The sequence below is a fragment of the Oncorhynchus mykiss genome, chromosome 15 (assembly GCF_057628025.1).
Source record: "Oncorhynchus mykiss isolate SJ-2025 chromosome 15, ASM5762802v1, whole genome shotgun sequence".
In the NCBI taxonomy this organism is placed as follows: domain Eukaryota; kingdom Metazoa; phylum Chordata; class Actinopteri; order Salmoniformes; family Salmonidae; genus Oncorhynchus; species Oncorhynchus mykiss.
The window spans coordinates 8,648,128-8,660,386 of NC_143036.1; the positions used below are offsets into that span (position 1 = coordinate 8,648,128).

General features: G+C 47.9%; 1 protein-coding gene and 1 long non-coding RNA gene across 7 annotated transcripts in view; one reads left to right on the forward strand and one right to left on the reverse strand.

Annotated features, from left to right (window-relative positions):
• Positions 1-12,259, forward strand: part of LOC149977374 (uncharacterized) — a 934,188-nt gene that overhangs the window by 394,837 nt on the left and 527,092 nt on the right. The gene's annotated exons all lie outside the window — the stretch shown is intronic.
• Positions 1-12,259, reverse strand: part of LOC110489549 (guanine nucleotide exchange factor VAV3) — a 189,254-nt gene that overhangs the window by 1,517 nt on the left and 175,478 nt on the right. For all 6 annotated transcript variants that reach the window (XR_016486490.1, XR_016486491.1, XR_016486489.1 and 3 more), the window contains one exon: positions 1,681-1,832. Coding sequence is in view for 2 of the 6 variants with exons in the window: in XM_036945704.2 (XP_036801599.2) it covers positions 1,681-1,832 (152 nt within the window). In the remaining 4 variants the exon portion in view is untranslated. The remainder of the gene's footprint in view (positions 1-1,680; positions 1,833-12,259) is intronic.

Here is a 12,259-nt window from a genome sequence, read left to right on the forward strand (position 1 = left end):
CTGGCCCATCTATCCCCCTCTAAAGAATCAGGCAATACTAGATAACACCGGCCCATCTATCCCCCTCTAAAGAATCAGAATTTACTAGATAACACCGGCCCATCTATCCCCCTCTAAAGAATCAGGTAATACTAGATAACACTGGCCCATCTATCCCCCTCTAAAGAATCAGGCAATACTAGATAACACCGGCCCATCTATCCCCTCTAAAGAATCAGGCGTTACTAGATAACACCGGCCCATCTATCCCCTCTAAAGAATCAGGCGTTACTAGATAACACCGGCCCATCTATCCCCCTCTAAAGAATCAGGCGTTACTAGATAACACCGGCCCATCTATCCCCTCTAAAGAATCAGGCGTTACTAGATAACACCGGCCCATCTATCCCCCTCTAAAGAATCATGCAATACTAGATAACACCGGCCCATCTATCCCCCTCTAAAGAATCAGGCGTTACTAGATAACACCGACCCATCTATCCCGTCTAAAGAATCAGGCGTTACTAGATAACACCGGCCCATCTATCCCCCTCTAAAGAATCAGGCAATACTAGATAACACCGGCCCATCTATCCCCTCTAAAGAATCAGGCAATACTAGATAACACCGGCCCATCTTACCCCTCTAAAGAATCAGGCGTTACTAGATAACACCGGCCCATCTATCCCCCTCTAAAGAATCAGGCAATACTAGATAACACCGGCCCATCTATCCCCCTCTAAAGAATCAGGCGTTACTAGATAACACCGGCCCATCTATCCCCCTCTAAAGAATCAGGCGTTACTAGATAACACCGGCCCATCTATCCCCCTCTAAAGAATCAGGCAATACTAGATAACACTGGCCCATCTATCCCCCTCTAAAGAATCAGGCAATACTAGATAACACCGGCCCATCTATCCCCCTCTAAAGAATCAGGCGTTACTAGATAACACCGGCCCATCTATCCCCCTCTAAAGAATCAGGCAATACTAGATAACACTGGCCCATCTATCCCCCTCTAAAGAATCAGGCAATACTAGATAACACCGGCCCATCTATCCCCCTCTAAAGAATCAGGCAATACTAGATAACACTGGCCCATCTATCCCCCTCTAAAGAATCAGGCAATACTAGATAACACCGGCCCATCTATCCCCCTCTAAAGAGCGGCAGGCACTACTCTGCTACAGAGCTATTTAGTGATCACTTTAGCAGCAGAGTCAGACAGACAGACAACAGATATCAGTCTATACAGACATTCGCACAAAAACGCTCTCTTAGGCCCCACTCACATGAAAACATGCACACATACTGCCTTAGAATAGGACGTGTTCATATGCAATATCAAAGAGTAGACCTAACCGGGTGCTGTGTTGGTGTGTATACATGGTATGTACAGGGTACAGGGACTTTTTCTAAAATGTATTAAATCACAACAAATATTCTTCCCCTCATCAATATACACGCAATACCCCATAATGAAAAAGCAAAAACTGTTTTTCGGGGAAAATGTTTGCAAATGTATTAAACATTTTAAAAAAACGTAAATATCACATTGCACTGTATGTTTGTGTGTTTGGTTGTTTTGTATGTGACTCTCTCTCCCCAACTCATATAAATATATATATAAATAACAGACAGGTGATTAACTGGAGAAACTGATTGGTGTCTGGGGGGGGGGGGGGGGGGGGCACTCACCCTGCCGTTGACCTCTCCCCTCCACCAGCCATTGGCTCCTGACTTGGTGTAGATTTTAACCACGTCTCCCTCCTGTAGAGACAGCTCTCTGGTGTCCCTGGAGCTGAAGTCATAGCGGGCTTTCGCCACACCTATCACCTTAGGGGTGAACACTGTGGAGAAAGAGAGAAGGGGGGAGGGGGAGAGAGCGAGAGAGAGTAAGAGAGGGAGAGAGAATTGGCGAGGGCACTAGAACAGTCTGCAGCATCCGGACTCACCCAGCTAGAATCTGAAGTCAAATGTCTACTGTTTGCTGATGATCTGGTGCTTCTGTCACCAACCAAGGAGGGCCAACAGCAGCACCTAGATATTCTGCACAGATTCTGACAGACCTGGGCCCTGACAGACCTGGGCCCTGACAGACCTGGGCCCTGACAGACCTGGGACAGTAAATCTCAGTAAGACCAAAATAATGGTGTTCCAAACGAGGTCCAGTCGCCAGGACCACAAATACAAATTCCATCTAGACACAGTTGCCCTAGAGCACACAAAAAACTATACATACCTTGGCCTAAACATCAGTGCCACAGGTAACTTCCACAAATCTGTTAACGATCTGAGAGACAAGGCAAGAAGGGCCTTCTATGCCATCAAAAGGAACGTAAAATTCAACATATCTGGGATCTGGCTAAAAATATTTGAATCAGTTATAGAGCCCATTGCCCTTTGTGGTTGTGAGGTCTGGGGTCCGCTCACCAACCAAGAATTCGCAAAATGTGACAAACAACAAATTGAGACTGCATGCAGAATTCTGGTAAAATGTCCTCTCTGTTCAACGTAAAACACCTACAGAGAGATGAACCTGGGAAAGAGCCCCCTAAGCAAGCTGGTCCTGGGGCTCTGTTCACAAACACAAACACACCCCTCAGAGCCCCAGGACAGCAACACAATTAGACCCAACCAAATAATGAGAAAACAAAAAGCTAATTACTTGACACGTTGCAAAGAATTTGAGTAGACAGAATACCTGACCACTGTGACTGACCCAAAATTAAGGAAAGCTTTGACTATGTACAGACTCAGTGAGCATAGCCTTGCTATTGAGAAAGGCTGCCGTAGGCAGACATGGCTCTCAAGAGAAAACAGGCTATGTGCATACTGCCCACAAAATGAGGTGGAAACTGAGCTGCACTTCCTAACCTCCTGCCAAATGTATGACCATGTTAGAGACACATATTTCCCTCAGATTACACAGACCCATAAACTCCCATATCTACTGGGTGAAATTCCACTGTGTGCCATCACAGCAGCAAGATTTGTGACCTGTTGCCTCAAGAAAAGGGCAACCAGTGAAGAACAAACACCATTGAAAATACAACCCATATTTATGTTTATTTTTTCCCCCTTTGTCCATGACATTTGAAATGTCTTTATTCACCCTTCTCTCTCTCTCTCTTCACCCCCTCTTTATCTCTCTCTCTCTCTTCACCCCCTCTTTCTCTCTCTCTCTCTCTCTCTTCACACCCTCTTTCTCTCCCCTCTCCCTCTCTCTACCCCTCTCCCTCTCCCTTTTCTGTCTCTCTCTCTCTCTCTGTCTATTTCTCTCTCTACCCCTCTCTCTCTCCCCTTTCTCCCTCTCTGTATTTCTCCTTCTCGCTCTCTATTTCTCTCTCTGTCTGTCTCTCTTTCTCTCACACACATGGATGTTATCCTCTCTTTCACTCCAGACAGTCTGAGGGAGATGTTGAGGCATGCACAATCACATCACTCCCTTTTCTCTCTTCTTTCTTATCCCAGCCCCATTTAAAGGAATGATTTGTGCAAAGCCGGGGCACATCCCGTCCAAATGAAGTGTCTGTTTTGATTGTGGCCTGGATTGTGTCAACAGCATAATCCACACTCATACGGGTGGCGGGTTTAATTATAAACTGGACCATTTGAAGGTTCCTTCAATCTGTCTCTTCTTGGATGCTGTGCTATCTTAAACTGACCATAGACTGTATCTTATTGGATGCTGTGCTATCTTAAACTGACCATAGACTGTATCTTATTGGATGCTGTGCTATCTTAAACTGACCATAGACTGTATCTTATTGGATGCTGTGCTATCTTAAACTGACCATAGACTGTATCTTATTGGATGCTGTGCTATCTTAAACTGACCATAGACTGTATCTTATTGGATGCTGTGCTATCTTAAACTGACCATAGACTGTATCTTATTGGATGCTGTGCTATCTTAAACTGACCATAGACTGTATCTTATTGGATGCTGTGCTATCTTAAACTGACCATAGACTGTATCTTATTGGATGCTGTGCTATCTTAAACTGACCATAGACTGTATCTTATTGGATGCTGTGCTATCTTAAACTGACCATAGACTGTATCTTATTGGATGCTGTGCTATTTTAAACTGACCATAGACTGTATCTTATTGGATGATAAATAATCTTCAACACACTACAGACTATGTTACCTTCAACACACTACAGACTATGTTATCTTCAACACCCTACAGACTATGTTATCTTTAACAGAACAAAGACTACGTTATCTTTAACAGACCACAGACTACGTTATCTTTAACAGACCACAGACGACGTTATCTTTAACAGACCACAGACTATGTTATCTTTAACAGACCACAGACTATGTTATCTTTAACAGATCAGAGAATATGTTATCTTTAACAGACCATAAACTATGTTATCTTTCACAGACCAAAGACTCTTATCTTTCACAGACCACAGACTATGTTATCTTTAACAGATCATATAATATGTTATCTTTAACAGACCATAGACTATGTTATCTTTAACAGACCATAGACTATGTTATCTTTAACAGAACAAAGACTACGTTATCTTTAACAGACCACAGACTACGTTATCTTTAACAGACCACAGACTACGTTATCTTTAACAGATCATAGAATATGTTATCTTTAACAGAACAAAGACTATGTTATCTTTAACAGATCATAGACTACGTATAAAACAAATCCCGCCCAAATAGCCAGTGATGCCAGTGATGACAGTTTTGCACACTCTTGACATTCTCTCAACTAGCTTCATGAGGTAGTCAACTGGAATGCATTTCTATTAACAGGTGTGCTGTGTTAAAAGTTAATTTGTGGAATTTACACAAGTGAAGGGAGGAGGTGAGAGGAAGAGAGAGCATAGATGTGAGAAGGAATACAAAGTGGCTGCTATGAAAGTGATCTATGTTTACGTGTGATCAGGGGTGTATTCATTTCACCGATTCTGTTGTAAAACTTTTCTTAAACATAAGCAAATAGAACTAAACTAGGATAAACATACCAGGATTTGTCCAATATAAACTCTAATTTGCAACAGTTAGACTAATGATTACAATCTAGATCAGCTAGATGCAGGCAAGAGTTTGCAAGACGGTTTTGAATGTGTCACTGTCTGTCACCTCAAATTTTACTCTCGACATGTGTGCATCTACGTTGTCAACTTTCATTCATATGCTAGGTTGTAGCAACCTCATGATGGGTATAGGGATAATTGTAGAATCATGTAGTAGTCTAAACCTATCGATGTTACATTGAACTGGGTGAATGGAATATGAATGACTGTCATCCAATATGCTCTAATAGAAATAAGGACATGCTCATGAGAAAAATAAATCATCCTCCCTCATCTTAAATGGCACCGACTGCCACTGTTCACTATATGTGCAAAAGTATGTGGACACCCCTTCAAATTAGTGGATTCGGCTATTTCAGCCACACCCGTTGCTGACAGGTGTATAAAATCGAGCACACAACCATGCAATCTCCAAAGACAAACATTGGCAGTAGAATGGCCTTACTGAAGAGCTCAGTGGACTTTCAATGTGGCCCTGTCATAGGATGCCACCTTTTCAACAAGTCAGTTCGTAAAATGTCTGCCCTGCTAGACCTTCCCCGGTCAACTGTAAGTGCTGTTATTGTGAAGTGGAAAAGTCTAGGAGCAACAATGGCTCAGCCACGAAGTGGTAGGCCACACAAGCTCACAGAACGGGGCCGCCGAGTGCTGAAGCGCGTAATGTGTAAAATAAATAATCTGTCCTCGGTTGCAACACTCACTACCAAGTCCCAAACTGCCTCTGGAAGCAACATCAGCACAAGAACTGTTCACCGGGAGCTTCATGAAATGGGTTTACATGGCGGAGCAGCTGCACACAAACCTAACATCACCATGTACAATGCCAAGCATCGGTTGGAGTGGTGTAAAGCTTTTGGATTCTGGAGTAGTGGAAAAGCATTATCTGGAGTGATGAATTACTTTTCATTATCGGCAGTCTGAGGGACAAATCTGGATTTGGCAGATGCCAGGAGAACGCCAACCGCCCGAATGCATAGCGCCAACTGTAAAGTTTGGTGGAGGAGGAATAACGGTCTGGGACTGTTTTTCATGGTTCAGGCCCCTTAGTTCCAGTGAAGGGAAATCTTAACGCTCCAGCATACAATGACATTGTTGATAATGCTGTGCATCTAACTTTGTGGCAACAGTTTGGGATAGGCCTTTTCCTTTTTTAGCATGCACAAAGTGAGGTCCATACAGAAATGGACCTGTTGAGATCGGTGCGGTAGAACTTGACTGGCCTGCACAGAACCCTGGCCTCAACCCCATTGAACAACTTTGGTTATGAATAGACTGCAAAACAAGCTTAATCGCCCAACATCAGTGCCCAACCTCACTAACGCTGGATGGAAGCAAGTCCCTGCAGAAATGTTCCAACATCTAGTGGAAAGCCTTTCCAGAAGAATGGAGGCTGTTATAGCAGCAAAAGTGGGGACCAACCCCATATTGATGCCCATGATTTTGGGATGAGAAGTTCGATGAGCAGGTTTCCACATTCTTTTGGTGATGTAGTGTATTTGTGTAAAACATGTGAATAGCTACAGGTAGCATACTCCCCTCCTAAAAAAAATAACATTCAATTGTGCTTATGATTACTAAGACAGGGAATGCAGCAGTTAGAAAAGTTGCGGGTAAGTTTGTAGGCTACACAGACTATAACGCAAACGTCTAGCAAGGCAAAGGTTGCGTGTTCAAATCTCATCATGAACGACTTTACCGGTTGAGCTAATCAGCAACATTTGAACTACTTACTAATGTTTTTGCTACTTTGCAACTATAGTACTTAGCATGTGAGCTAACCCTTCCCCTAAGCCTAACCTTAACCCTTTTAACCTAACTCCTTATCTTAACCCTAACCTTAACCCCAAACATTAGAATTAGCAACCTAGCCAACGTTAGCCACAATAAATTGGAATTCATAACATAACATACATTTTCAAATTCATAGCATATTGTTATTTTTGCAAATTTATAACATACTGTATGATACGAATTGTAATTTGTAACATATCATACGAAATGGGTGATGGACATCCACAAACTAATACATACCATACGAAACGTAGCACATCATACTAATTGGAGTGTCTCGGATCTACGTACAAAATATAACGAAATGCTCTGAGACAAAGTTGGCGTGTGTGAGAGAGAGAGTGCCAGACAACCTCTGTCTGCTGCTGATGTGAAATACCTTGACTGAAATACCTGTCTGCCTGGCTGCCTGCCTGCCTGCCTGTCTGCCTGGCTGCCTGCCTGCCTGCCTGTCTGTGAGCTGCAGTCATGCACACAGTAAGATAACAAAGGAAAAAGACAGATATGGAGCTGGAGCTGGTTAGCTCTGCTGGGTACATGGCAGGTTTGGCCTGTATTACTACTGCTGTAGTGGAAAAATGCTTCACTGACCTGACAGCTTAAATAGGCTGATTTCGTCTTGGTGCTAACACACACATATGAAATAACACTATGATTGTACACACACACACATACAGAGTGTAACAAATATGCATGCAGGCATGTACACAAACACACATATACCCACATAGAACCCCTGACCCCCCTGCACACACACACACACACACACACACACTACACTTACACACACACACAAACATTTCCAGCAAGATGGAGGGAGCGAGGTGAGATGGCGAGATGGAGGGAGCAAGGTGAGATGGTGAGATGGAGGGAGCGAGGTGAGATGGTGAGATGGAGGGAGCGAGGTGAGATGGTGAGATGGAGGGAGCGAGGTGAGATGGTGAGATGGAGGGAGCGAGGTGAGATGGTGAAATGGAGGGAGCGAGGTGAGATGGTGAGATGGAGGGAGCGAGGTGAGATGGAGGGAGCGAGGTGAGATGGAGGGAGCGAGGTGAGATGGAGGGAGCGAGGTGAGATGGTGAGATGGAGGGAGCGAGGTGCGATGGAGGGAGCGAGGTGAGATGGAGGGAGCGAGGTGAGATGGAGGGAGCGAGGTGAGATGGTGAGATGGAGGGAGCGAGGTGAGATGGTGAGATGGAGGGAGCGAGGTGAGATGGAGGGAGCCAGACTCACTAGACTCACTACGCATTCTAAGTAGTCAGTAGCAGGTAGGGGAGTGGGAGGAAGGAGAGGAGGGAGCAGGTAGGAGAGAGGAGGGAGTAGGTAGGGGAGGGGCGGGAGGGAGTAGGTAGGAGAGTGGGAGGAAGGAGCAGGTAGGGGAGAGGAGGGAGTAGGTAGGGGAGAGGAGGGAGCAGGTAGGAGAGCGTGAGGAAGGAGCAGGTAGGGGAGAGGAGGGAGTAGGTAGGGGAGAGGAGGGAGCAGGTAGGAGAGAGGAGGGAGTAGGTAGGGGAGGGGCGGGAGGGAGTAGGTAGGAGAGCGGGAGGAAGGAGCAGGTAGGGGAGAGGAGGGATCAGGTAGGAGAGCGGGAGGAAGGAGCAGGTAGGGGAGAGGAGGGAGCAGGTAGGAGAGAGGAGGGAGTAGGTAGGGGAGGGGGGGGGGGGAGCAGGTAGGGGAGAGGAGGGAGTAGGTAGGAGAGCGGGAGGAGGGAGCAGGTAGGGGAGGGGGGGAGGGAGCAGGTAGGGGAGGGGGGGGAGGGAGCAGGTAGGGGAGGGGGGGGGGGGAGCAGGTAGGAGAGCGGGGGTAGGGAGCAGGTTGGAGAGTGTTAGGAGGGAGCAGGTAGGGGAGGGGGGGGAGTAGGTAGGAGAGCGGGAGGAGGGAGCAGGTAGGAGAGCGGGGGTAGGGAGCAGGTTGGAGAGTGTTGGGAGGGAGCAGGTAGTAGAGCCGGGGTAGGGAGCAGATTGGAGAGTGTTGGGAGGGAGCAGGTAGTAGAGCGGGGGGAGGGAGCAGGTAGGGGAGGGGGGGGGGGCAGGTAGGAGAGCGGGGGGAGGGAGCAGGTTGGAGAGTGTTAGGAGGGAGCAGGTAGTAGAGCGGGGGGAGGGAGCAGGTAGGAGAGTGTTGGGAGGGAGCAGGTTGGAGAGTGTTAGGAGGGAGCAGGTAGGAGAGCGGGAGGAGGGAGCAGGTTGGAGAGTGTTAGGAGGGAGCAGGTTGGAGAGTGTTAGGAGGGAGCAGGTAGTAGAGCGGGGGTAGGGAGCAGGTTGGAGAGTGTTGGGAGGGAGCAGGTAGTAGAGCGGGGGGAGGGAGCAGGTAGGAGAGTGTTGGGAGGGAGCAGGTTGGAGAGTGTTAGGAGGGAGCAGGTAGGAGAGCGGGAGGAGGGAGCAGGTTGGAGAGTGTTAGGAGGGAGCAGGTAGTAGAGTGTTAGGAGGGAGCAGGTAGTAGAGCGGGGGTAGGGAGCAGGTTGGAGAGTGTTGGGAGAGAGCAGGTAGGAGAGTGTTGGGAGGGAGCAGGTTGGAGAGTGTTAGGAGGGAGCAGGTAGGAGAGCGGGGGGAGGGAGCAGGTTGGAGTGTGTTGGGAGGGAGCAGGTAGGAGAGCGGGGGGAGGGAGCAGGTTAGAGAGTGTTAGGAGGGAGCAGGTAGGAGAGCGGGAGGAGGGAGCAGGTTGGCGAGTGTTAGGAGGGAGCAGGTAGGAGAGCGAGAGGAGGGAGCAGGTTGGAGAGTGTTAGGAGGGAGCAGGTAGTAGAGCGGGGGGAGGGACCAGGTTGGAGAGTGTTGGGAGAGAGCAGGTAGGAGAGCGGGGCGAGGGAGCAGGTAGGAGAGAGGAGGGAGTAGGTAGGGGAGAGGAGGGAGCAGGTAGGAGAGAGGAGGGAGTAGGTAGGGGAGGGGGGAGGGAGCAGGTAGGAGAGCGGGAGGAGGGAGCAGAGGGGAGAGGAGGGAGTAGGTAGGAGAGTGGGGGTAGGGAGCAGGTTGGAGAGTGTTAGGAGGGAGCAGGTAGGAGAGCGGGGGGAGGGAGCAGGTTGGAGAGTGTTGGGAGGGAGCAGGTAGGAGAGCGGGGCGAGGGAGCAGGTAGGAGAGAGGAGGGAGTAGGTAGGGGAGAGGAGGGAGCAGGTAGGAGAGAGGAGGGAGTAGGTAGGGGAGGGGGGGAGTAGGTAGGAGAGCGGGAGGAGGGAGTAGGTAGGGGAGAGGAGGGAGGGAGCAGGTAGGAGGGAGCAGGTAGAAGGGAGGGGAGGGAGCAGGTAGGAGAGCGGGGGGAGGGAGCTGGTAGGAGGGAGCAGGTAGGAGAGAGGGGAGGGAGGGAGCAGGTAGAAGGGAGGGGAGGGAGGGAGCAGGTAGAAGGGAGGGGAGGGAGCAGGTAGGAGGGAGGGGAGGGAGCAGGTAGAAGGGAGGGGAGGGAGCAGGTAGAAGGGAGGGGAGGGAGCAGGTAGAAGGGAGGGGAGGGGAGGGAGCAGGTAGGAGAGAGGAGGGCAAAGCAGAGGAGGGAGAAGGAGAGGAGAGAAAAGCATGTTTAATTAACACTCAGAAGCAGCATCAGGCCGTAGAAGCGTGCAGATTGAGAGATGAACACAGCCTCCGACCAGAAACCCAAACAACCACAACAATCTGACTGAGTTGGTGAAAATGTACGTAATGATCCCCGCCTTATAGAATACCCTTTAGGTCCACTTCCTATTTGTAGTCTACGTTTTAAAAACCTCAGGGTGAGCACTGGAGTTGAAATCATGATTAGAAAATGTCCATTCCTTTTTTAGAATGTACCGATATATTGGTTTATCGTTGATTAATTTAGCATACACTCAATTCTTCATATGATGCTTCATATTTTATGAGCAACTGAATGGACGTTAAATGGTATTGAAATGGAATTTACCCAACTGTCCTCCACTATGTCCAGACTGTTTCTTTGTGTGTGTGTTCGAGTGTGGGTGTTTACCCCAAAGCCCATGTCACCGTAAGGACCTGCTATCTGCTTCGGCCATCATATGATGTCCCATCTGACCAGCAGGTCCAGAGCAATACAACGGAGCTGATGTGAACCAGGCAATATAACAGCAACTCGCCCAAGCCTTCTCCATTTCTCCTTCTCCCAAATCCAGTCAGCTGATGTTCTGAAAGAGCTGCAAAATCTGGACCCCTACAAATCAGCCGGGCTAGACAATCTGGACCCTTTCTAAAATGATCTGCTGAAATTGTTGCAACCCCTATTACTAGCCTGTTCAACCTCTCTTTCGTGTCGTCTGAGATTCCCAAAGATTGGAAAGCAGCTGTAGTCATCCCCCACTTCAAAGGGGGGGACACTCTTGACCCAAACTGCTACAGACCTATATCTTTCCTACCCTAAGGTCTTCGAAAGCCAAGTAAACAAACAGATTACTGACCATTTCGAATCCCACCGTACCTTCTCCGCTATGCAATCTGGTTTCAGAGCTGGTCATGGGTGCACTTCAGTCACGCTCAAGGTCCTAAACGATATCATAACTGCCACCGATAAGAGACAATACTGTACAGCTGTATTCATCGACCTGGCCAAGGCTTTCGACTCTGTCAATCACCACATTCTTAGTGGCAGACTCAACAGCCTTGGTTCCTCAAATGATTGCCTCGCCTGGTTCACCAACTACTTCTCAGACAAAGTTCAGTGTGTCAAATCGGAGGGCCTGATGTCCGGACCTCTGGCAGTCTCTATGGGGGTGCCACAGGGTTCAATCCTCGGGCCGACCCACTTCTCTATACATCAATGATGTCACTCTTGCTGCTGGTGATTCTCTGATCCACCTCTATGCAGACGACACCATTCTGTATATTTCTGGCCCTTCTTTGGACACTGTGTTAACAACCCTCCAGATGAGCTTCAATGCCATACAACTCTCCTTCCGTGGCCTCCAACTGCTCTTAAATGCAAGTAAAACTAAATGCATGCTCTTCAACTGATTGCTGCCCGCACCTGACCGCCCATCCAGCAACACTACTCTGGAAGGTTCTGACTTAGAATATGTGGACAACTACAAATACCAAGGTGTCTGGATAGACTGTAAACTCTCCTTCCAGACTCACATTAAGCATCTCCAATCCAAAAATAAATCTAGAATTGGCTTCCTATTTCGCAACAAAGCATCCTTCACTCATACTGCCAAACATACCCTCGTAAAACTGACCATCCTACCAATCCTTGCCTTCTGCGATGTCATTTACAAAATAGCCTCCAACACTCTACTCAGCAAATTGGATGCTGTCTATCACAGTGCCATCCATTTTGTTACCAAAGTCCCATATCCTACCCACCACTGCGACCTGTATGCCCTCGTTGGCTGGCCCTCGCTTCATACTCGTCGCCAAACCCACTGGCTCCAGGTCATCTATAAGTCTTTGCTAGGTAAAGTCACAATCGTTTAAAGATGGATTGGACCAAGTTGCTGCGTGGTA